This window comes from Juglans microcarpa x Juglans regia, chromosome 4S (assembly GCF_004785595.1).
Source record: "Juglans microcarpa x Juglans regia isolate MS1-56 chromosome 4S, Jm3101_v1.0, whole genome shotgun sequence".
NCBI classification, from domain to species: domain Eukaryota; kingdom Viridiplantae; phylum Streptophyta; class Magnoliopsida; order Fagales; family Juglandaceae; genus Juglans; species Juglans microcarpa x Juglans regia.
In genome coordinates this window covers 4,579,938-4,607,225 of record NC_054601.1, presented here as the reverse complement: position 1 = coordinate 4,607,225, position 27,288 = coordinate 4,579,938, and the positions used below count along the sequence as shown (strand labels likewise).

Here is a 27,288-nt window from a genome sequence, read left to right as displayed (position 1 = left end):
CTCAACGAGGGGCAAGAAGACGAGGGAGAGAGACGGACGAAGCTTCTGTAAATCCAAAACGGAGAAGACGAGGGAGAGAGACGGACGAATAATAGCGCTATGCATTTTGCGTTTTGGGTCTTCCCGCTTGCGATTTCTTTCTTTTCTTTTTTTTTTTTTGCTGAAATAAGGCCATGTCACGTCAGCCGCTGGGCCGCGCCGGGGACGCACCCCGGTTGCCCATAGAATTATTGTTAACAATTCTGCCATGTACAATTGTCCGAGCCGCCAGCAACCGGCTACCACGTCAGCACTTCACAAAAATTAAAAAAATAAAATTGAGAGAGAGCATCGGTAGATTGAGTGAAACGTAACCAAAGAAGAGAGAGAAACTGCATAGCCAAGGAGGAAGAAAGTCAAAAGAAAGTAAAAAAAATTCAAGAGTAAATTGTTCGTATTTTTCAAAATGACGTTTTATGTGGACGAAGAAGAGGTTTGGAAATGCTCAAAGCACCCCTCCAAGCGTCGCATTTATGCAAAGTGAAATAAAGGAGCACCTCCCTGTCGCTCAAACTCATTTTTTAGAATATTTCGAGTGACTGAAAAACACTCAAATCCATTGCTGCAGAGCATTTCGAGTGACTGAAAAACACCCAAACCACTATTTGACTGTAGAGCATTTTGACCAAATTTTTTTTCTTGGGGGAGTTTGGGTTTAATCAAAGTATATTAGTGATGGACTGTTAATTTTCAGTGTGGCAGGGATTTACAACCATCTTCCCTAATGGGGATATCTGCTTCATGAGAGCAGGTTAAAGCATCCATCCAAAATGACCAAGAGAACCAAGATGGCCGGTATTGTTAGTAAGTATGGCACTCGAGATGGTGCTAGTTTGAAGAAACAGATTAAGAAAATAGAAGTTAGTCAACATAGTAAATACTTCTGCGAGTTCTTTAGGAAGTTTGGAGTGAAGAGGAAGGCTGTAGGAATATGTGGTTGCAAGGATTATGGAAAAGTGAAAGCAGGATGTGCATCTACTTTTTCATCTTTCAAAATGACTTTTTTTTTTTCCCTAAAAACAACCAGCCATGTGGGACGTATTGGCCCGCGGTTCCTGACCGGACTTTTACAAATAGTAATTGCTCAAGAAATTAACCAGCGTCGTCAAGTCAACAGGCGATATTTTCGTTAACAACTTTCTCTTTTATAAGGAATTAATTATAGATCATTTGAATAAATTTGAAGGTCAGAATTCGTGGTTGAAATTCCTGTACGTACTCAGGGATAATTAATTTACATCTTATGGTACCGTTAATTATTATTGGCTTAAATTTGTGGGATATTAGAAGCATATAATATATTCTCAGCTTGAATTTCCATATTTTTTTAATTTTAGTTTGGTTACGCAGTTCAGATAAAATGAAATGAGATATTTTATTAAAAGTTGAATAAAATATTATTATAATATAATTTTTGTTTTGAGATTTGAAAAAATTGAATTATTTATTATATTTTATGTGGGAGTTTAAAAAAGTTGTAATGATTATATGAGATAGTTTGGTTTAGTTTGGTTTGGTTTGATCTTGTGTAACCAAACCGTGTTTGTGAATCATTTATCAATTATTCGGCTCCATCATGGCCTAAAAGCCATGCTACTAGAGAGGATGGACGCCTTTCATCCCTTTCTTGACTCGCTGAATGAAGACGGAAACATGGAGCAGGTTATCATGATGATGGTGATTAGAATTAATTACCATGCATAATTATTACAATATTGGAAAAGAATAAAGGAAATAGTAAAATTATATAGATCTGATTAATTTGCTGTTAAATAGCCATCCTGAACATATATATACGCTCACGTTAAGTCCTCGTCTTTACTCCGATCGAGTACTTCCTTGTTAGCATTATATTTCAGTTCCTAAAGCATCCACTAATTACTAACTTAATTTGACCAGTACCTTTTGATCTTTAAATTATTACCTGGAAAATATTATCAAAATTAAATCCTTAATTCCCATATATAGTCTAATGAAATAGACAGAAATTATAACGATTCGCAAATAAACAAATGGCATGAATAGCAACATGATAAAGAAAAAGGATAAGAAATAAAGGGAAGAAAAGCAGGCCGAAATTAACTTACTCTAACGAAATTAACTTACTCTAATTTGGAGGATGAGGTTGACAGATCAGTACTGTTAGATATAAGGATCGATGAAGCAAACAATATATTCAAAGTCATGATCAAGCTAATACAATCATATATAACTATACAAAATCTGTATAGATGGTACTTGTAAATATGTGCTGTAAGTATACATGCATGCATGGATCGTATACTCATGTACGTACGTACGTACGAGCAGGTTGGTGTGCCTATATACACATTAAATTAATTAAGTCTATAGCTTGAATAAACAATAATACTAGCAGCTAGCAAACATGCAAAATATTAAGGTGATGCAAATCCAAACCTCCCAAAAACTGAAGTGATAAATAATCTAGGCAATTTCATGCATGATAGGATCGTCAAAAAATAGTTCAGACCAATATGAAGAAACTCCTCCATAGCTAGGGGTACTACTGGTGGCATCAACAGGAATATTGCTTATTGAAGACTCATGATCGGTCAAAGCTGGAAGTTCCACAGAAGAAGTGGTAAAGGGAAGATTAACCGGCCATGAGGAGGGATCATGGTCATCATGAGGTGGGTTATCTGATCCTTGGCTGACCAACGTAAATTCAGAACCTTGGCCCATCTCAGTACCATTGAAAGATGTTTGAAGACTGAAAGGGATTTGTGGGTCTGACAGGTGGGCTAATAAGCTTGGGTGGTGGAGTGGTTGAGAGGTAGAATTTCCAGGCCGAGAAAATGAGGCAGCTGGGTTAATCTCCAGTACTACTTGTGGTGAATTTAGAAGTGGGTTTTCTTTGATAGAAGGAATTGAATTCAACAGATTGACTGCAGCCTCCATGTCTGTGATGCCATTTTGGCCATAAGATGAGTTGGGTACTGTCATCGAAGCCGCGGATTGGAGAAGATGCTGTAAGTATTGAAGCTTGGCCAACTGGACAGCTTCTGTTTGTAATCTCATAGCATGTTCATCTATAGGGTGATGGTCCATGATCAGGTCTCTGAAGTTAGCAAGAGCTAAAAGATGAGGCAGGCTAGAAAACAGGTCAGTTCTAATTGGTTGGTGGGTCATTGGATCAAAACCCATCTGAATCAACTTCTTCTTTAAATGTGTGTTCCAGAAATTCTTGATTTCATTGTCGGTCCGGCCTGGTAGGTGCGTCGCAATAGCCGACCACCTTGCAGACAATTTAATGTAGATATATAAAAGTTAGTTATGATGAACGTACAAAAGTACAGGAACATGAGTTGAGAATAGAAGGCGCAAATTATGGTCGGAAAGAATTACTTGTTTCCGAGGACGGAATGGAGATGGAGAATTGTCTGCTCCTCATCTTGAGAAAACTTCCCTCTCTTGATATCTGGCCTCAAGTAATTTGTCCATCTTAACCTGCAGCTCTTGCCGCATCTGTTAAGACCTGCCATGAGAATATTAGGAAATTAAGAAAATCCGGCCTTGAGAGAGATATATATCGACGTTGGTTTAATTTGTACGTTAATACAATTAAAAAAAAAAAAAACAACTAACCTGCAAGCTTGGGAAGGGCTCTCCAACTTCCATGGCCATGCTTATGGATGTACTGGACAAGCTTTTCGTCTTCTTCAGGAGTCCAGGGTCCTTTCTTGAGGCCATTCTCATCACAACAAGGAGACCTTCCCATTGTGGTACTGTTCCCGGCCGATATATCTTGACCTTTATTTCGTTTATTTTGGTATAAGCTGCTGCCCCTCACTTGCGGCCACAGAAACTATAGCTTGCTATTTAAAAGGAATTCTGGTCGTTGATTATCTTAGTTAAATAAATAATATCTCTCGTTTTCATTTGGTGGATCAAGATTGGGAGTCTGATCGGCCTGCATCGATCTTCCCTGAAATGACAAATATATCCTTTCACTTTCGTGTTTCATCTTGCCGATATATATGAGCACATTGAGCATGCACGCAGGTCCCTAGCGGTCGGATGTATCATGTACGTCCTTCATTGATTGATCAAAGACAACCCAGTAAGTTTAATTTAGTCAAATTAAGAAAGCTAATCTTTCTTAAATCAATTTGTGGGCTTATTTATATATATATATATATATATATATATATCAATCTTGTAATCCCAACATATTTCAACTTAATTATTATATTTATAAGCATAAATTAAATTATACATAGGAAGTCCAACATAACTTTGGCACTGGCCCCAAGAAGATGATCATTTGGTAAACAACATGAACATATAAAAGTAGTACGCGGCTTTGTGCCATGAAAACATTAATTTTGATATCAGTACGTACGTACTAGTCCTGGAGAACCTGGAATTAATTATATACGTCGTACAAATTATAAAATAAACCCAAGGAGAAGACAACTTGCAGTCCTTATCGGCTAAATTAGCCTAAAACTTAATATTGTTTCGTATTTACTTCCTGCAGTAGTAGTACTAAATTAGCAACATCCTTCAGCAGGCAAGGCTAGAACCTAATTATTAATTTCGAATTATCAGATTGCGGAGCACGTACTTACATAGGCGCGTGCGACGTCGTCCCTGCTTGACAGAGGACTGAGGAGGAACCCATTCCATGCACGCAAGAAGGAGCTGATCTTTCGTCATTGACTCATTGTTTGCATTGCTTCAAAGTTCAAAGGACTTGCGTCATTCATTTTGGATCATATGGCCCTAGGGAATCTGATCTGTGTTCTGGTTTATTATGTTTGGAAATCCAGCAAAGCTTTCTATTCATGACACAGGCACTTGCATGTATATAATTAAGCTTATATATATAGATATTAAGCTGCTATATATATTATATGTGTGTATGTGTGTGTCATGTACATACACGTATTCGTTGGGCAATTGAGGCATAATTTTTGTTATGAGGTGGCTTGAATTCTGAATGAACAGTGCAAGTGTCGTAGGTTCACTCGAGCGGAGGTTCACTCAGCTCGAGCGAAGTCAGACAGAGAGCTTCGCTCAACATTCGCTCGACATTCAGCTCGAGCGAATTCAGACAGAGAGCTTCGCTCGACATTCGCTCGACATTCAGCTCGAGCGAATTCAGACAGAGAGCTTCGCTCAAGTATCGCTCGACATTCAGCTCGAGCAATATCCAAGTCAGAGAGCTTCGCTCGACACTCGCTCGACACCCAGCTCTAGCGAGTTCAGGCAGAGAGCTTCGCTCGACTCTCGCACAACTGTTAGCTTGAGCGAAGTGCAGAATATCTACGTTCGCTCGACACTCGCTCGACGTTCGCTCGAGCCAATGTTCACAAAAGTGAATTCTCACTTTTCTTATAAATATCAAACGGCGCCTCTCTCTTGTCCTAAGACTTCAGAATTCATTTGTTATTTGTTTTAGTGTTTTCTTGAGAGAGAAGTCTAGAGAGAGTTTTTTTTTTAGAGATAACTTCCTTGTGAAGTTTTGTTGTATTGATTTGTACTCCATCTCTGTTGATAGTGAAATCTTCGATACCGACCCCACCAGTGGACGTAGGCTCGTTTTGAGTCGAACCACTTAATTCTTGGTGTTCATTCTGTGTGATTGTCATCAATTTCTTTCGTTTTAGTTCCGCTACTATACTTCGCGTTAGTCCTAGCTACACTTATTCCCAACAAACTGGTATCAGAGCTTGGCTCAGGATCTGGAGGGATGGCAATGGCTAAGTTCGAAGTGGAGAAATTTGACGGTCAGAACAGTTTCAGTCTATGGCGCATCAAGATGAAGGCTTTACTGCGACAACAGGGTTTGTCAAAAGTATTAGAAGTCTCGGTATCTGAAGATTCTCCGGCTCCTTCGAAAGAAGAAGAAGAAGAAAAGGTACACAGTACTATCCTTTTGTCACTATCTGATGGAGTCTTAAGAGAGGTTGCTGATGAGGAGACTGCAACTGGTCTCTGGTCGGCACTTGAGAATCTGTACATGAAGAGATCTCTCACTAACCGGTTGTATTCGAAACAACGGTTATACACTCTCAAAATGAAGGAAGGTACTCTTATTTCTGAACACCTAGATGAATTTAATAAAATCATTATGGATCTGAGGAACATAGATATTAAGCTTGAAGAAGAAGATCAAGCGTTAATTATTTTATGTTCATTACCCACATCTTTTGAGAACTTTGTAAATTCCATGTTGTATGGTAGAAATATAATTTCCTTGGTAGATGTAAAGTCTGCTTTGAATTCTAAGGAGTTGAGGAATAAATTGAGTGTGAAGAACACTAATGAACAAGCTAGTGGCTTGTTTGTTAAGGGGTCCTCAAGCAGGGGTAGATCGAATGACAGGGGTTCAGAAAAGAATAAGGGGAAATCCAGGGGCAGTTCACAAACAACGTTTAGTAAGAAAAACGTCAAATGTCATTACTGCCATAAGTTTGGTCACTACAAGAACGAGTGTCCAAAATTGAAAAACAGGGAGGACGGCACTAGTTCATCTAATGCCGTTAGTGTTGCTGATGATAGGTCTAACGACCTAGATCTTGTTCTAGCAATAAGCGACTCCAATAGTCGCTTTAGTGACAAGTGGGTCTTGGACTCAGCTTGCACTTTCCATATGTGTCCCAAGAGGGACTGGTTCACTAACTATGAATCAGTCAACGGAGGTTCTGTTTTGTTAGGGAATGATATGGGTTGTAAAATTGCTGGAATTGGTTCAGTCAGAATCAAGATGTTTGATGGAATTGTCCGGACATTGTCTAATGTTCGACATATTCCAGAGTTGAAAAAGAATCTTATTTCTTTGGGTACTCTTGATTCTCTGGACTACAAGTACACTGGTGAAGGTGGAGCTATCAGAGTCAGTAAGGGCTCTATGGTTGTGATGCAAGGAGATAAGACAAATGGTCTTTATTTCCTTCAGGGCTCTACAGTGACAGGTGCAGCTGCAGTGTCAGTGTCAGATGATCCAGATTCAGATGTCACTCGTTTGTGGCATATGCGTTTGGGTCATATGAGTGAAAAGGGAATGTCAATTCTGAGTAAGCAGGGTTCGTTATGTAATCAGAAGATAGGGAAACTGGATTTCTGTGAGCACTGTGTGTTTGGCAAACAGTGCAGGGTTCAGTTCTCTACAGGGGTTCACAGAACCAAAAGTTCTGTGGACTACATTCATTCTGATCTTTGGGGCCCATCTTCCGTCCCGTCAAAAGGTGGAGCTCAATACTTGCTTACGTTCATTGATGATTTCTCTCGGAAGGTTTGGGTCTACTTTTTGAAGCAGAAGAGTGATGTATTTGTCAACTTCAAACAGTGGAAAGTTTTAATTGAAAATCAGACGGGCAAGAAAATCAAGCGACTTCGCACTGACAATGGTATGGAATTCTGCGGAGGTGAGTTTGATGAATTCTGTAGAAATGAGGGTATTGCCAGACATCGTACAGTTAGACATACTCCACAGCAAAATGGGGTAGCTGAACGGATGAACAGGACCCTCTTAGAGAGAGCTCGCAGCATGCTTTCTAATGCAGGCTTGGCTAAGGATTTCTGGGCCGAAGCAATCAACACGGCCTGTTACTTGGTCAATCGCTCTCCAGCCACAGCGATTGGTTTGAAGACTCCGAATAATGTATGGTCTGATACTCCTACTGATTATTCAAATTTGAAAATTTTTGGTTGTCCTGCATATTTCCATGTTAATGATGGAAAACTTGAGCCAAGGGCAAAGAAGAGCATATTCATTGGGTATGCCAGTGGGGTGAAGGGATTTAGGTTGTGGTGTACTGATCCTAAATCACCCAAGTTTGTAATCAGTAGGGATGTCACTTTTGATGAAAAGTCCATGCTTAATCCGAGGAAGGAGAATTCTGAGTCTACAGGACAAGAACAGGATGTTAGAAAGCAGGTGGAGTTTCAGGTGGAAGCATCACAAGGGCTGCCCAACGGCGCCCAAGATCATGCTATTGAAGATGAGCATGATTCCGATTCAAGTAGCGGCGCACAAGGTGAGCAAGACTACAGTATAGCAACTGGCAGACAGAGGAGGCAGATTAGACCACCTCAGAGGTATGCTCATGCATATATGGTTATGTATGCTCTTACTACGGCAGAGAATATAGTTGGTCAGGAACCTTCCAGTTATTCAGAAGCTGTCAAGAGCATAGAATCTGCACAGTGGTGCGCAGCTATGACTGAAGAGATTGAGTCTCTTCACAAAAACCAAACATGGGATTTGGTTCTGTTGCCAAAGAAGGTAAAGACTGTTGGCTGCAAATGGGTTTTCAAAAGAAAAGAGGAAATCCAGGGTAATACAGATGCAAGGTACAAGGCACGCTTAGTTGCTAAGGGCTTCAGTCAGAGAGAAGGCATCGACTTCACTGAAGTCTTCTCTCCAGTGGTGAAACACAGTTCGATCAGATTGCTACTAGCTTTAGTAGCATTGTATGACTTAGAGCTACAGCAACTCGATGTTAAAACAGCGTTCTTACATGGTGAACTTGAAGAAACCATTTACATGCATCAGCCAGAGGGATTCATTGTTGAAAACAAGGAAGATCATGTATGCAGATTGAAGAAGTCTTTATATGGTTTGAAGCAGTCGCCAAGGCAATGGTATAAGCGGTTTGATTCCTTTATGATTGATCATGGTTATTTGAGAAGTAACTATGATAGTTGTGTTTATCATAAGGAATTATCTGATAAGACTTTCATTTATTTGCTATTATATGTTGATGATATGCTTATTGCTGCTAGAAGCATATTTGACATAGGTTTGTTAAAGACCCAACTCAGAAATGAGTTTGAAATGAAAGACTTAGGTGCTGCAAAGAAGATTTTGGGAATGAAAATCTTCAGAGATAGGAAAGCTGGAAAGTTGTACTTGTCCCAGGGAAAGTACATTGAGAAAGTGCTTCAGAGATTTGGGATGTTTGATTCCAAACCAGTAAGTACACCACTTGCTACGCACTTTAAGCTTTCAGCTTGCCTATCTCCTCAGACAACTAAAGAGGAACAGTTTATGGCTAGTGTTCTTTATTCAAGTGCAGTTGGCAGCATCATGTATGCAATGGTTTGCACCCGCCCAGACATTTCACAGGCAGTGAGCGTAGTTAGCAGGTATATGGCTAACCCAGGTAAGACTCATTGGCAGGCTGTGAAATGGATACTCAGGTATCTAAGGTGAACCCTGAACTTTGGGTTAATATTTGATAGAGATGTTGATCTCAGTTCCAAAGTTATTGGTTTTGTTGATTCAAATTATGCTGGAGACTTAGATAAAAGAAGATCATTGACAGGTTATGTTTTCACTCTGTGTGGGTCAGCTATCAGTTGGAAAGCAACATTGCAATCCACTGTTGCTTTATCAACTACCGAGGCAGAGTACATGGCAGCAGCAGAGGCTGTTAAGGAGGCCATTTGGTTGAAAGGCTTGGTCAATGATTTGGGTTTACAACAAGATGGGATCTCAGTATTCTGTGACAGTCAGAGTGCAATACATTTGACCAAAAATCAAATGTATCATGAAAGAACGAAGCACATTGATGTCAGGTACCATTTTCTCAGAGAGATTGTTATAGAGGGTGCTATACAGATTCTGAAGATTGCTACTACAGAGAATCCAGCAGATATGATGACTAAGCCAGTTGCAGTATACAAGTTCAAACTTTGTTTGGACTTGATTGGTGTTCGCATTTTGTTATTCCCGTAAGGGATTTGGTGGTGGGGATTGGTTTTGTGGTCGGAGGTTTTTTGTGTTTTGGCAGAGTTCAAGCCAAGGTGGAGATTTGTTATGAGGTGGCTTGAATTCTGAATGAACAGTGCAAGTGTCGTAGGTTCGCTCGAGCGAAGGTTCACTCAGCTCGAGCGAAGTCAGACAGAGAGCTTCGCTCAACATTCGCTCGACATTCAGCTCGAGCGAATTCAGACAGAGAGCTTCGCTCGACATTCGCTCGACATTCAGCTCGAGCGAATTCAGACAGAGAGCTTCGCTCAAGTATCGCTCGACATTCAACTCGAGCAATATCCAAGTCAGAGAGCTTCGCTCGACACTCGCTCGACACCCAGCTCGAGCAAGTTCAAGCAGAGAGTTTCGCTCGACTCTCGCACAACTGTTGGCTTGAGCGAAGTGCAGAATATCTACGTTCGCTCGACACTCGCTCGACGTTCGCTCGAGCCAATGTTCACAAAAGTGAATTCTCACTTTTCTTATAAATATCAAACGGCGCCTCTCTCTTGTCCTAAGACTTCAGAATTCATTTGTTATTTGTTTTAGTGTTTTCTTGAGAGAGAAGTCTAGAGAGAGTTTTTTTTTTAGAGATAACTTCCTTGTGAAGTTTTGTTGTATTGATTTGTACTCCATCTCTGTTGATAGTGAAATCTTCGATACCGACCCCACCAGTGGACGTAGACTCGTTTTGAGTCGAACCACTTAATTCTTGGTGTTCATTCTGTGTGATTGTCATCAATTTCTTTCGTTTTAGTTCCGCTACTATACTTCGCGTTAGTCCTAGCTACACTTATTCCCAACAATTTTTCTTACAACTCCGTTTTAAATGGATGATTATTTTGTAAAATAATAGTACTTATACTCTTATTACAAAAATATCATTTAATTAAAACAATACTATAAAATAATTATATAAAAGAATATTGCGTCTTATCATTTTCTACTCTATCATGTGCTGGGTAGTAGTAGTACTACTGGGCCCAACTGATCTTCGTCAATCTTCTTCATATATGATCTGACACTGGATGTGAACCGCGTTCCACACAGTAATCTTTATGTGATTAATTTTCATTTTCATTAAGAATAAGTATCCAACTGCATGGAAGAAAGTCACGATGAAAACTATAATAATGTATAAAAAATGATAAATCCTTGATGAGTCCGAGTCGCGCCTAATTAGAAAAAGGAAAAAGAAAGAAAAAAAGAAAAAGAAAGTTGAATTTTAGATCCATTTTTACAAGAAAGTAAAACCAACAGTCTAAGCGTTTGACATTGGATACAGCTTGGTATAATTCTTTAATTACAAAGTTGAACGAAGTATTCTACAAAATGATGTGACAAATTAGGCATTTGCTATCTAGCTTCAAGTACTTTGTCTTGACTCATGTAAAAGTTTCACATCATTTACGATATATAAAAGTTAATTTTATGGGGTTTCTAATTGGTAATAACAAAATCATTTCCCCAGCCATATGATCAGCAGACAAGACGTACGGCCATATATACTTCTATCCAAGGACGTTGAAACGTCGACCACGTTAATTTGGACCCTAATTATATATAATTTGAAGCGTACGGCCCAAACTAGCACTTATACATGATTGGTCATGTTCGTCGAGGCCGCCAGCCAGAACCTGCCTGCTGGCACCTCCTATTGCTAACATGGTGCTGAAAATCATGCAGCTTAAGCAGTACATGATGATGTGCGCATGCATGCATGCTCGCTACTAATTTATAAATTAGATCAAAGCATGAGGTTGATATAAAAAAACATGCAAACAAGAAAACGTGAAGAAATGAACATAGAAAGAAAAGAAAAGGAATGCTGCTAGCAGATATATATATTTAAGAATATTTCTTATTTTTCTTTAGAAAGAGACGACAGAGGAGGATGTGATTTATTTGACCCAGAGGCCAGAGGGTAGACCATTTAGCTAGCGGAAGTTGGTGTAGCAGATCGACGCCCGGTCTAAGCGACACCATAATTTGTAACGTCCTTAATATAAATATAAGAGTACTGCATTGATCTGTACGTACACGCTTGAGAATGCTTCAATGGAATTCTTTGGTGTCTTGTCCTCATTCTCCTTGTTCTTATACAAAATTTCTCCATGCAGTCATGGTACGTAATTATTTTAAGACTAATTAATTAAGTTATACGTAATATAAAGGTTAATAATTAATATCCCATATATATATATATATATATAGCAAAAGGCAGTGTATTTAAAGCAGGCCAGATTGCGTAATTACCAAGTAATACTGCAACCGGTGATCAAGGTTCTCAGAATTGAGAACCCAGATTCTGGAACACCTAATTAATAAAGATTTTGTTCATTTCTATGATCATTACATAAATGGCAGCTAGCCATATGGATTGTGGGTAAGTGAGTTGTTTCAACTGGTCTTAATTAACTTTCTTCACAACGGGGCAAGTTTCAAACCTAATTTCTGATTTAATAGTAATCAACCTTGATAGTCTAGTTTCACGAGTGTCAATTGTCAACAGAAAGCTGAGAACCGAGCCAAGAAGCTGGCCATTTTTATAAGCGTTTCTTTCTTTTTTTCTCTCTCTGTCGATCACAGAGCCATACTCAATCACGCACAATTCACAAATACACTCGCGGAGATCAGAGTTTTGTCCTTCAGCCAAGGTTCCTTGTCTGATGGACTTGTATCATGCATTTCAATAAAGGAGTCTGATATCTGATGTCAGACAAATTCATCTAGTGTTTGTAATTATTCTAAAATATATAATCATTGTTTGTGGCGTCAGCTAAACAACTGATTTGCTTGCTTCAATAGGTTTCCACCCAATTCATCTAAAACCCAGACTTTATGGCCATCTACTCCATCGTTCGCCTAACCGCGCCATGTTTATGATCATGTCTGTTTTGTGATCTCCATGCACACATATAGTACAGATATTTTTTACACAAAACGCCATGCATGCATCATCGCATGCATGTATATATATATATAGTTCGAATTAAAGTTTTTGACATGATCGAGTAGAATTCAAACTTGAGTTTTTAATTATTATCATTATTATATTATTATTTTGACTGTTGACTTTTAGGTGACCAGACACGTAATTTAGAACCTCGTTGTACATAGTTCTTCTGCATCATGTCTCACCAAGTAACTCAGAAAGGCCTAATTAGATAGGACGTCAGAGATTTAGATATTGTAGATTGAAGAGCTTGCATGACTTGTTAATGAATGATATTGCACATATATGCATGGGTCTGAGATGGTAAGTATATATATGCATGCATGCTGCATGTATGTGTATATGGTACTCTGTGTGTGTCTGTGTGTGTATGCATGAGTGTGTGGATTAATATTCATATTTGATAGGGAATAGGGTCCTTTGCGATCAGAGTAACTTGTGTAAGTGCCTCTTCATCATGGGTAACCTAACCAGGACTTTGCAAGTTTAAAGCTGAAACCACAAGATAACATAATTGACTTTTAGTTATACCACGATAGCTCGATCGATCGGTATAGGCCGGTCTTACTCCATTCAAACATTTCCAGTGCCTGGATATTTGTCCTCTTTTTTTTTTTTCCCCCCATGAGATATTCATGATCAGTACTAGAAGCGAACTGCATGGACCTAACTCGTCTGCTGAAAAGGTTCTAAATTGCATGCATGTATTTTTTTTATGGTTTAGAGAATTTACCTAGCTACTCTTGATCATTGTGATAATACACCAAATTTTTTACTTTTAATTTTTTAGTTTTTAGAGAACTCATGATTAATTAATGCATTCTGATCTTGAGTTACGAATAGAAATTGCATGCATTTTATGATCGAAGCTCTCTCCCTAATTCGAAAGTGAGAGTTTAGAACCCAACAAGACATGAATGCCATTATTATTGCATGTTGCATCACTTGAGAGGAAAAATTAAATATTAATGGAATACCAAATGTATATACTGTTTCCTATTATATATATACATATATATATATATATATATTATTGTAAATGTAATCCCAGGTAGCTAGCCGCAGGTAATTTTTAGCTGCCCTTGGTCAGCACTCAGCAGTGACAATATCATGTCACGGGCTGCGCATGCAGAGATAATTAGCAATTATATTATACTATATAATTGTTTTCTCGCAATATATATATATATATATATGTTCTGTATAGATTCATATTGTTGCTCAGCTACAGCAGTCAACATTCAGGTTGAATACCATGATCCATTAATGCGTGCCAGTTTCTGGAGAGAAATATCATGAGTTTTGAGTCTGTTTAATCACGTGTTCATAGTCAATTTGAAGCATTATTATCTTTCCCTCATTCCCTGGCTGGCGTTTCCTTTCAACAAATCGTTATATATATTGACTTTTGTTAATTGTAGAAGCCTCTAACGTGTACGTATATATATATATATGTATTATATCATCAGAAATAATTTGTACAAATTCTAAATAGACAATAGCCTCATATAAAGCCTTTATAAAAAAATAGATCCCATCTTAAAAGAGTGTAAAAAAAATTAATATTTTAATGAGACTGACGTTTTAATAAAATACTTACACAAAACTTTTATATTTAGAATTTGTATTTAGCATTACTCGTATATTCAATATTACATCATGCAAGTAAAACAAAACTTCCACGATCAAGTAGCAGTACTAGTACTATCCAATATTCCCACTCCTGCAAATCCCACATGATTATAATTCTTACATTATAATCACACACGCCTGATCTTGGGGCGCCATGCTATAAGCATGCTAGCTGCAGCATGCATGCTACTAAAACAACATTAATACAGCAGCAGCAGCTGCTCCTTTCCTTAACTAGTAGTACATAAACATTGAGATGCGCACCAACATTATAAACACTTCACATGCGTTTGCACATGACGCTAGTACGTGGTAGTACCCGGTCCATTGACAACATCTATATATGTACAATCCAGTTTACATGAAAATCATGGTTACATAAATATAAATTACATGGCTGCAGGCATGGCCTCGTTGAATTTTTTTAGAAAAAACATTCAATTGAGCTAATTAATTAAGACAAAAAGGCATGCGTGTTGCCGTGTTGGTCGAAACACCATTGTCGTCCAAAATGCACCAAATTAATAGTAATTAGCTCACAATTAAAGTTAACTTATAATTAATTAATTTTATTTTTCAATCCTATTCTCTCCAAGTCAATCAACAAATTCAAACAAGTTGAAGCCAAGGCCCAAGATCCCTAGCTGATCAATAAAGGAAGGAATTCTGCTGGCTAAGATAATGAACAATACATTATCTATTGGTGTATTTGTTCAAATTTTATTTTATTTTTGGTAGTCTGGCTTTTCTTGTTTTCTACATCACTTTACCGAACCTAGATGGGGAATTAGGACAATTCAGAGCCTGCCTAATCTCTTTGACATTATTCGCTACTTCTCAATTCACTTTAAGACTTCAAAATCATAAAATTCCACACCAACTTTCATCTAATTAATTTTCATTTTTAATTAATTTTTTATTTCATTTGATAATATATTATTTTTAATACAGCTTTTGAAAAAATCAAGATATTGTTCATCGATCCAGTCCCTGATCAGTTATAGCAACCTTATTTTGTAGGATGATACGATCTAATGGGCCTACTCTACGTTGCAGGTCTCAGGCCCAATTAGTGGTCCATAAATGTGAACAGAACTAGTACTAGAAGGCCGGAAAAAAGGAGGTTCATATTGGGCTAAACAACTTGATCTAAGCTAACTTCCAATACTGTGTCTGGACCTTTCAGCCCCCACAGAACTCACCAGCGTATATGGGCAAACTTATCTATATGATTAAAATATAAGCCAACCATTATTTTTTTTTAGATTAATTCTAGATATAGGTTCGGTAAATGTTGCCTTTTTTCCCTTCAAAGTTACCGTTGATGTATTTTAATTTTTTTTTCTTAATGGTTAACAAAGTAATTATTAGTAAAGTTATGTATTTTTTTAAAAATATTTAAAGATGTTTAAAAAATGTTTAAAATAAAATAAAAAAATGCAATTGCACTAGTAATAACTTTGAGGAGACAAAATCATGGGATGAGAGTAGGTTCGCACTTTTTTAAAAGGAGTGCGTAACCCTTGAAACTTCAAATATGATTTTTTTTAACTATTATATATGATTCAAAATTTTCAAGAAATTGAATAGGCCTTTACACATTACACCATTTACATAGTATAATTTGATTTATAAATTTTAAATTTTAAAATTTATCTTTCAAATTAAATTATGTGTAAAATATAACGATAAATTTCTTTAAATAAGATTATTCATTTTTCATTGAGAATACTACACTAATATTCATTGTTTTATTATTATTAGTATTCATTATTATTCAATATTTTATCATTATTTTTTCATAATTATATTTTATTACTTTTTCACCTTATTATAGGGGTGAGCAGCGGGACCCTGCCCTGCTTCCACTCCGCCCCCTTGTGGCTAGGTGGAGTATCCCGTCCATTAGATGCAAAGGGAGGGTGGCCCTGCCCGCATCTGGCCCCCAAGGCGGGGCGGGATAAGGGTGACCCCCGCCCTGCCCCTCCCCGCTTCGCTTAAATATATATAATTATATATAAGTATATATATATATATATATAAATAACACATGCATGAAACAACGTCATTTCATGCATGAGTTTTTTTTTTTTTTACTTAATAACAAATAAGGAAACGACGTTGTTTCGTCAATGGAAAAAGGGCATCGTTTCATTATTTGTTTAGATCCTCCCACGAGCTTACACTACCCAGAATCTCTCTCTCTCTCTCTCTCTCTCTCTCTTACCTTCTGCAATCTGCATCTCCATCACCGTAGCCTTTCATGACTTTGTCTTTATCTCTGTCGTCGAAGGTAAGAAATCCTAAATCTACTTTAATTTCTTGTAATTTATGATTTATTGAATGAAGATTGGAGGAATGATAGGGTTCAATAGGAGATAGAGGATGAGATTTTGTGAATTGTGTGTTGTGGAGACTTGATTGTGCATGTAGTTTGAATAATTGATGAACGATGTGTACTGTGTAGTCATGTGTGAATCTGTTCATGTGTTTTTTATTTTTTATTTTTTTTTTGTATTATGTAATGTGTGTTTCAAAATACCCTAAATTAATTTAGAATTTCGATTCACCCTAAATTAATTTTGGAGGTATACTGTCCTCATAATCTGACTGATTTTCTCTTTGTTATAATGAAATAACATCCTTTGAGTTCAACTTAAACCCTTCACGCTATTAATTAGTTTTATTTTCTTAGTTAGCTACAAAATTTTGAACACCAATCTGTTTGTATCGTATTTTAGGTAGCTCAACATGATCGCCAATCTGTTTGATATGTTGTTTGATTCATGGTTTTCAAACTTTCATTTGACAAATAATTAATTGTTTGGAGAGTGATTATTATTCAAATTTAGATCTTTCACATTATTATGGAGAAGATCAATAAACTTTACCAACACAGAAAGCAAAGTTGTTTTAAAATCAATGACAACTAGAAAAGTCAAAAGAGTTTTTTCATATATATCTCTTTGATGTCGTTTGGTCATGATCATGTCCTAAACTCACTTACTGGATATTCATTATCTCTTGGTAATAATATATTGAGAAATGCTTACCTCAAAGTTGACAGTATTGTGCAAATATCAATAAATAAATGATATATATATATTTAGAAAAAAAATCTATTTATTATTTAATTTATGAATACACTCAATATACTAGTATTCATAATGATCTTCTATTTTTTGATACTCATCCAATTCGAAAGTTGTTTTATTTCTTCCATACACATTGATGCTCCGTCTTGATCTCTTTTTAATTTAGGTATTTCATTTTTTTATGTTTGACATTTGATTATTGATGTTTGATCTTCCAACTTCTAATATATATGTTAATGCTTGGGTGTTAATTGTTTGGCATGTTGCTATGTTTGCTATAATTTCAAATTTTTTGTTTGCTTGAGTTCATAGATATGCCAGCAAATTCTAGTGTGAGCTCTAATTTTCATGCTCAGAGTACCCCTACCCCTACCCCTACACCTGCCCCTACTCCTGCTTCTACTCCTACCCCTACTACTGGCCCAACACTTACCCCTACGGCACCTTGCCTCACCCCCAAGCCAAGCAAGAAATTTGCTTCCATAATTTTAGCTCATTTCACCAAACTAGAAGGTGGTGACCCCAATAACCCCCAAACCAAATGTAATCATTGTAAAAAAATTTATGGATGCCACTGTAGAAAACATGGCACATCAGAATTAAATGTGCACTTAGAATAACAATGTAAAAAAAATCCAATATTAAAATCATTACAAGAGAAGAGCCAATTTAGGCTAAAAATTAGACTTCAAAAAATGACGGATGAGACTAGTGGGGTTGCAGCTTTGAGGGGGTATACTAAGTATGATCCCGATGAGTATAAAATACACCTAACCTAACTCGTATGATCATCATGGACGAGTTACATTTTCAAGTTATTGGTGGGAAATGGTTCCAAGTGTATTCTCGTTAATTGGAACCAACGTTTAATATTTATTCTTGTCACACGGTGGCAAATAATGTAAAAAAATATTTTTAGTCTGAAAAATAGAAGTTGAGGAGTGAATTGGTAGGGTCAATTTGTTTGCTTTATCACTGATACTTAGACATCAGTCCAAAATTTTAATTATATGTTTTTCAATGTGCATTTTGTTGATTATCATTGGACATTGTATAAGAAAATTATAAAATTTTGTCAAATCATCGATTACAAGGGTGAGACAATTGGGAAGGTTTTGGAGGCCGCAATAAAGGAGTGAGGTTGACCCGAGTTGTTACAATTAAAGTTGATAATAGCTCGTCTAACGATATCGCATTAGGACATTTGAAGACATATCTTAGAGAAGCAAATAAGACAATCTTGGGTGGTGAGTATATGCATGTGAGATGTGCGGCACATATTCTGAATCTTATTGTCACTGATAGTTTAAGGGATCTTCATGACTCAATTGCTCGGGTCAGGACTGCTGTGAGATGGGTGAAATCTTCTCATTCGAGGTCTGTGGGCCAAACATCCAATAAGGATCTTTGTACTGATATGCCTACATGATGGAACTCAACATTTTTTATGTTGGAGGCAGCACAAGAATATAAGCTGGTATTTGCATTATTTGGTGATGAAGACATCTAATATGTTAAATATTTTGATGATCACGAGAGATTGGGGAAATCCGTAGATGATGATTGAAAAATTATATCTATTTTTGTAAATTTTTTTAGGTTTTTTTATGAGGTCACCACAACGATATATGGAACTTTGTACCATATATCCTATTAATTCTATAAGCAAATATATAGAGTAAAAGAAAAATTAGATGACATTGTCGCTTGTGGTCACATTAGGCTACGGGAGATGACATTGATTATGAGGTCAAAGTACGACAAGTATTGACAGATTTTACTATGGCTAATTTTTTGTTATATGTAGTTGTCGTCCTTAATCCGAGGTTTAAGATAGATGGCATGGTATTCGGGTTGGGTCTTGCATACCGGCAAGCATGGGCAGAACTTATTGCAGCAAGGGTTTGGGAAACCCTTACTAGATTATTTGATGAATTTAATGTCCTGAGGGTTGGTAATATTGCAGCACCGACACCCACCCCCTCCCTTCATAGGTTTCAGAAGTCGAGGTTGGGAAAAAAACTTAGATTGGACTGGGGTGAGAGGTTTAAGTAGGCCCCTTCATCCAGAGTTCTGTAGAGGCTAGTCAGAGATAGACAAATACTTAGCAGCGAAGCTTCTACCATTTTTACGAGACTTCGATATATTAAGTTGGTGGAAGGTGAATGCTATGAAGTATCTCATCTTTGGTGAGATAGCTCGCAGTCTTTTAGCCATCCTTATTAGCACCGTAGCCTAAGAGTCAGCCTTTAGTACCGGAAGACGTGTATTGAATTCATTTTAGAGTTCATTAGCTCCTACCACTGTGGAGACTTTGATTTGCATGCATAATTGGATCAAGAAAATTCCAATTCATGTTTCGGATGTTCTTGAGTATGAGGAGGCCGACGTCGAGGAGGAGGGTGTTGATCGGCTTGGATTTGATATTTATTTTAATTTCATTTTCTAATTTTTTATTAATTAATTAATTTTTATTTAATTAATATTCATTAATTTCATTTCAAATTTAATTGTTATAGTGATACGTGAGACGGCGTCTACGGCTACCTCCGATGCAGTATAACTTTATATTGGACCCACTATTGCCATAGTTTGCACAATTTGTCTCTTATTTATTTTTTACATTTATAATTTTATATCATATTTTAGTATATAATTATTTTGCTTGTATGTTTTTTAATTTTTATATTCTCAATATACATATACTGAATCCTAATGACCGATCTATGCTCATCTACCTCATTTTCATCTCAAATTCCAATGGTCCAATTCTAATCTCATTTTGGTTAGCACTTTTAATATTTTGTATTTTAATATTTTGTTTCATTTTATAACTTTATAATTCTAATTTGCTTTGTTTTTAACTTATTAATATTTTAGATTTTATAAATTATTAACTTTTATGATCTTGATTTTCAGTCTTACAGCAGTCGACACAACTCACCACTCAGTGAACTCATCACCACAGCGCCACCCCAAATTAATCATATTGAAAAGTTATGATTTTGTTAATTTACAATTAAGTGTAATGTTGCTACAATAGTTAATAGTACAATTTGTAATATTTAATATTTTTAAAGGAGTTTGTAATATTGTAATAGTTTATTAGTTTTCTTAATTTGTATAATTGTAAATTGTAATAGTTTAGTGTCTTAGTGATGATTATTACTTAATTAGTTAATAGTTGAAACTTAGTATATAGTTAATAGCTATATATATATATATATTCAATTTTCAAATATATTTGTTTTCTTAGTTAAATTTTGGACCTAAAAATAGATTTTGGGCTATTTAGGGTATAGATAACTGAGCTAGGCCGAAGGCATAGTAGAGCGTGGGTGTGGGGGGGGGGGGGGGGGGGGGTGTGGACGGATGGAGGTTCATCCCTGCACCCCGGCAAGCGGACGGGATACCCCGCCCCCGCATGGACTGGAGCAGGGTACGAAAAAAAATTCCCCACCCCTGCCCATACAGGGCAGGGTGGCCCCTCTCCGTGGGGGACCACCTATACCTTATTATCTAAACGCAACTAGGGTGTGTTTGGGTAGTGAGAGTACTTGAGATACTCTCACTACTATTCTTTACTTTATTATTACTTTTCACTTACTTTCTGTAACACCCCGTATTTTAGTGTATTTTTACTGAATGATTATTTTTTATTGTTCAAAAATTTATCCTCTTATTTTAAAATTGGTTGGATTTTTAGTAAGTTTATTTCTATGATTTTAATTTGGTGAAAATTATTGTTATGTGCTTTCCAAATATTTATTTTTTGTTATGCATTTAAATTGCTTTTAATATTTAAATTAATTACCGTGGGATTTAATTATTTCAATTTGACTTTACCATTACGTTTAAATTATTTTATTTAACTTGTGGTTTTAAAATCGTTTCCGTTGGATCATTTATGTGACCCAAGTTATGAGGATTGGACTTCATTTCTTTTCCCTCCATTTTTCTTTCCTTCATTTTCTTTTCTTTCTTTTCTTTTTCTTCTTTATTTTTCCCCCTCCCCCGTGCGCGCGAACCAGCTCTCTCCCTCTCTCTTCCGTCCGTCACCTTCACCTAGCCCGCCGCCGTCGCGCCGCCGTGTGCGACACCGCCCGGTCGACCAGCTCCCCCTCCCTCCGGCGACCTCACCCCCCAAATCTCAGCCCCTACCTCGCCACTGGTAGCCCACACGCACCCCACGAAGCCGCGGGCCACTTTCACGCCAGCGCCGCCGTGAGCCAGTGGTGGCCTTCACCGCCCACCCCATTGTGTTCCCCTGCCGCCGGCGACCTCACCCCACCAACCTCACCTCTATTCGCGCCGCCGTTAACCACCAGTAGCCCTTCAAAGCCGCGGCCACCTTTCGTTCCAGCGCCGCCGTCGCGCCACCTCCGGCCACCATTTTCCTACCACTTCATCCCCAACCTCTTAGCAACCCATTGGACCCAACCCCACCTCCGATCCGTCACCGGTGAAGCTCCACCATCTACATTTTCGATTTGGGCATTTTGGTCTTCTACCGCCCATTTCGCCACCACCCACGGCAAACCACCACCACCATTGGCTTCACCGACCTCCCTAGGCCCTACCCTATCAATCTTGGGTCTTCGTTTGCCTCCGTTTGAAAGTTGGTATTTGTGACCCACGGCCACAGTGTATTTTACACTGTGGTGTTGCTCAAACGTCGCCTTTTTCAACTTCGTGATCCTTCGGAAATTGTTATATTGCACTGTAAGTATTTTCTTTAAAGAACTTTCGTGATTTAAATATATTTTTGCACTAACACATATTATCTGTGAATTGGTTTGTTTTGCCGGACTGAGTCCGAGGAGTTTCGGGGGTCGGATGGATTGTGGACAGAGTTGTGTGTTTGTTTGCATTGTGAATTGTGGTTGTTGGTTGTTGGTTATGGCATGTTCATGTACATCGCATATTGCATGCATGATCATGTTTGTAAAGAAAACTGAGTTTTCACATGATTGCATACATGTTCATGTGTTTATTGGAATTGGATTCTCATGTGAGTAAAAGGAAAAGAGACTGTAGGGATGGTGGTAAGCAGGGATGGTGGTTGTGTCCCGCCTGTGATTCCCGCCTACAGTGTTCTGTTAAGTATTCATTGTGTGTAAAGGAACTATAGGGATGGTGGTAAGCAGGGATGATGGTTGTGTCCCGCCTGTGATTCCCGCCTATGGTGCACGCGGTAGGGATGGTGGTAAGCAGGGACGGTGGTAGAGTCCCGCCTGCGATTCCCGCCTACAGTGTCCGATAAATGGGTTGTTTGTGTGAATCATTTTATGGGAGAATGCTTTACGGATATTTTGGGCCAAAATGGGATTTTTGGCGTGTGTTGGAAATAATCATTTTTCTGGAAAAAATTGGTATTTTATGGCTAAATGTATTTTGTATATTGTTGGTTGCATTAATGTATTTTTATCCCGAGAGTTGTTTGGTTTATACTTACCTGTGGTACCATTTTATGGTATCGCAGATTTTGATGCAGATGATGATGACGAGCCTTAACTTGGCTCCGTTGGAGGAGTGATCTGGGATTGCTCCTGTTTAGTGAGTTATGTTTTTATCAATTTATGTATTTACCTTTTGTATTATATTTGGGATGACTGTATATTTTTAAAGATAAATTGTGTTGAATATTTGTATTTAAATTTCTGGTACTTAGTTGACTTATTTATATTATCCGCTGTGACTTTTATTGTGCACCTTTGCATGTTGCACACACACTTGAGCACATTTCGTTGGGATGCGTGACCGTGTTGTCACCATCCTGACGTCACGATTCTCTTGTTTTTGTACGTGGGAGTCGGGGCGTCACAGGTGGTATCAGAGCAGTTCGGCTCTGGGTAAAACCACATGTCCCATAGGTGTAGTACCAGAAAATTTTAAAATTTTGATTTGAAATTATTTTGTTAGGAGTATATTATTTTAATTTTATTTATTTATTTTATTGTACGTTAATTGTTTGTTTAATTATCTTATTTTTGTTATTTTAGTTTATTTAGTTATTTTATTATATTTCAGGCAATTTTACTTGTTTCAATTATTTTTTGTGTACTATTTCATTTGTTTTATTCCTTTTGTCTTATGATATTTTATTTTGTTGGTTTTAGTTTATTTTATTTTATGTGATATTGTTGTATTTTAATTTATTTTACTATAATTATATTTTTAGTTTGTTTTAAGCTGATAGTGGGGTTAAGGGTTACGCTATGGCAGGAAAATGGTACGACCAAGAAGACCAGGTAATGAGCCTGAGGATGAATTACCGAGGGGTGATGGAAATTATGCCATGGCATGGGCGTTGAATAGGATGACGGAGTTTCTTCAGCAGAATTTTCGTCCACAGCAAGGAGAGCAGTACAGGGCGATGCAGGCCGGGTGCACCTATGAGCGCTTCTTAGCGCATAGGACCCCTGCTTTTTCTGGTGAAGAGGATCCATTACGGGCTAGAAGGTGGATTCAAGATCTGGAAAGAACGTTTGAAGTCTGTGGATGCACTGAGGCCCAGAGGGTATTATATGGGAGCTATATGCTGCAAGGTAAAGCGGCGAATTGGTGGGAGACCAAGCGGTCACTCTTAGAGATGGAGTTGGGATCCTTGGCTGCTATGTCTTGGCAGCATTTTAAGAAAGAATTTGATGATCGATTCTTTCCTGTTTCGGTGAGACGGCAAATGGCTCGGGATTTCAATAATTTGGTTCAAGGAGACATGACTGTCGAGCAGTATGCAAGGAAATTTATGGAGCTTGGACGGTTCTCTCCTCACCTCATTGCTACTGAAGAGATGCGGGCTGAACGTTTCCAAGAAGGGTTGCGCCCTCAAATCCGCAGGCAGGTCGCATGCCTGGAAATCCAGAACTTTCAGAGGTTGGTCAATGGGGCCTCAATTGCTGAGCGAGAGCGAGGTGCTGTGGTAGGTTCCCCTCCGGGTAAAAAGCGACTAAACGTTGATGGTGAAGGGAGCAGCTCCGGGTCGCCACAGAAGTTTGTGCAAAGGATCGGGGCCAAAGCGCAGGCAGCTTCCGGTATACGTATTGGGGGCCGAGCTCCAGTTTGTGGTAGATGTAATAGAGCCCACGAGGGCGAGTGTCGTCAGGGTTGGAACCAGTGCTTTGAGTGTGGTCAGACAGGGCACTTTGCTCGTGAGTGCCCTAATTGGACCCAAGGAAATCAGGGTGGTCATCGCGGTGGTAGGACTAATCAGAGGCAACTAGTTCAGGCTCGGGTGTATGCGATGACTCCTGGTAGTGCTGGCGACGAGATTCCAGGGACTCAGGACGCTGGAGTTATGGCAGGTATAGGTCTAATCTTACCTTTCGTAATGGATGCCATGTGTGGTTTATTCTTGGGTTTTGGAAAGTTATGCAAGCTGTACCCATGCCCGTTGGGTGTTGGAGGTTGTGTGATTTTCTTAAGAGTGTTCTGGTTGTATTGGGTATTCTGCTTTAGAGTGATGTTTGGCCATACAAATTTCGAGGACGAAATTTTATTTTAAGGGGGGAGGATGTAACACCCCGTATTTTAGTGTATTTTTACTGAATGATTATTTTTTATTGTTCAAAAATTTATCCTCTTATTTTAAAATTGGTTGGATTTTTAGTGAGTTTATTTCTATGATTTTAATTTGGTGAAAATTATTGTTATGTGCTTTCCAAATATTTATTTTTTGTTATGCATTTAAATTGCTTTTAATATTTAAATTAATTACCGTGGGATTTAATTATTTCAATTTGACTTTACCATTACGTTTAAATTATTTTATTTAACTTGTGGTTTTAAAATCGTTTCCGTTGGATCATTTTTGTGACCCAAGTTATGAGGATTGGACCTCATTTCTTTTCCCTCCATTTTTCTTTCCTTCCTTTTCTTTTCTTTCTTTTCTTTTTCTTCTTTATTTTTCCCCCTCCCCCGTGCGCGCGAACCAGCTCTCTCCCTCTCTCTTCCGTCCGTCACCTTCACCTAGCCCGCCGCCGTCGCGCCGCCGTGTGCGACACCGCCAGGTCGACCAGCTCCCCCTCCCTCCGGCGACCTCACCCCCCAAATCTCAGCCCCTACCTCGCCGCCGGTAGCCCACACGCACCCCACGAAGCCGCAGGCCACTTTCACGCCAGCGCCGCCGTGAGCCAGCGGTGGCCTTCACCGCCCACCCTATTGTGTTCCCCTGCCGCCGACGACCTCACCCCACCAACCTCACCTCCATTCGCGCCGCCGTTAACCACCAGTAGCCCTTTAAAGCCGCGGCCACCTTTCGTTCCAGCGCCGCCGTCGCGCCACCTCCGGCCACCATATTCCTACCACTTCATCCCCGACCTCTTAGCAACCCATTGGACCCAACCCCACCTCCGATCCGTCACCGGTGAAGCTCCACCATCTACATTTCTGATTTGGGCATTTTGGTCTTCTACCGTCCATTTCGCCGCCACCCACGGCAAACCACCACCACCATTGGCTTCACCGACCTCCCTAGGCCCTACCCTATCAATTTTGGGTCTTCGTTTGCCTCCGTTTGAAAGTTGGTATTTGTGACCCACGGCCACAGTGTATTTTACACTGTGGTGTTGCTCAAACGTCGCATTTTTCAACTTCGTGATCCTTCGGAAATTGTTATATTGCACTGTAAGTATTTTCCTTAAAGAACTTTCGTGATTTAAATATATTTTTGCACTAACACATATTATCTGTGAATTGGTTTGTTTTGCCGGACTGAGTCCGAGGAGTTTCGGGGGTCGGATGGATTGTGGACGGAGTTGTGTGTTTGTTTGCATTGTGAATTGTGGTTGTTGGTTGTTAGTTATGGCATGTTCATGTACATCGCATATTGCATGCATGATCATGTTTGTAAAGAAAACTGAGTTTTCGCATGATTGTATACATGTTCTGTGTTTATTGGAATTGGATTCTCATGTGAGTAAAAGGAAAAGAGACTGTAGGGATGGTGGTAAGCAGGGATGGTGGTTGTGTCCCGCCTGTGATTCCCGCCTACGGTGCACGCGGTAGGGATGGTGGTAAGCAGGAACGGTGGTAGAGTCCCGCCTACAGTGTCCGATAAATGGGTTGTTTGTGTGAATCATTTTATGGGAGAATGTTTTACGGATATTTTGGGCCAAAATGAGATTTTTGGCGTGTGTTGGAAATAATCATTTTTCTGGAAAAAATTGGTATTTTATGGCTAAATGTATTTTGTATATTGTTGGTTGCATTAATGTATTTTTATCCCGAGAGTTGTTTGGTTTATACTTACCTATGGTACCATTTTATGGTATCGTAAATTTTGATGCAGATGATGATGACGAGCCTTAGCTTGGCTCCGTTGGAGAAGTGATCTGGGATTGCTCCTGTTTAGTGAGTTATGTTTTTATCAATTTATGTATTTACCTTTTGTATTATATTTGGAATGACTGTATATTTTTAAAGATAAATTGTGTTGAATATTTGTATTTAAATTTCTGGTACTTAGTTGACTTATTTATATTATTCCCTGCGACTTTTATTGTGCACCTTTGCATGTTGCACACATACTTGAGCACATTTCGTTAGGATGCGTGACCGTATTGTTACCATCCTGACGTCACGATTCCCTTGTTTTTGTACGTGGGAGTCGGGGCGCCACACTTTCTACTATTCATTACTTTTCACCTACTTTTTACAATTATTTAATATTTTGTTATTATTTTTTTATTATTTTTTCACTATTATTCACAAATATTTTTAACACTTTTTAGATATTCTCATTACTCAAACCAAGCCTTACATATTGAGATTGTCTATTTGCCCAATTTACCCCTCCCAAGTGTAAGAAATAGAAGGCATTTTCGTCCTTCAGAAAAGCGTAG

General features: G+C 38.4%; 2 protein-coding genes across 2 annotated transcripts; one reads left to right on the top strand and one right to left on the bottom strand.

Annotated features, from left to right (window-relative positions):
• Window positions 1–738: 738 nt before the first annotated feature.
• Window positions 739–18,875, top strand: LOC121262734 (60S ribosomal protein L37a-2-like). Its single transcript, XM_041165323.1, has 5 exons — window positions 739–1,018; window positions 5,002–5,024; window positions 5,278–5,302; window positions 8,329–8,361; window positions 18,752–18,875. The coding sequence occupies exons 1-5, from the start codon at window positions 810–812 to the stop codon at window positions 18,873–18,875; spliced, it is 414 nt and encodes a 137-aa protein (XP_041021257.1). The 5' UTR covers window positions 739–809.
• Window positions 2,151–3,883, bottom strand: LOC121263013 (transcription factor MYB93-like). Its single transcript, XM_041165771.1, has 3 exons — window positions 3,646–3,883; window positions 3,406–3,535; window positions 2,151–3,295 (listed from the first exon to the last, which is right to left on the bottom strand). The coding sequence occupies exons 1-3, from the start codon at window positions 3,776–3,778 to the stop codon at window positions 2,485–2,487; spliced, it is 1,074 nt and encodes a 357-aa protein (XP_041021705.1). The 5' UTR covers window positions 3,779–3,883; the 3' UTR covers window positions 2,151–2,484.
• Window positions 18,876–27,288: the final 8,413 nt, after the last annotated feature.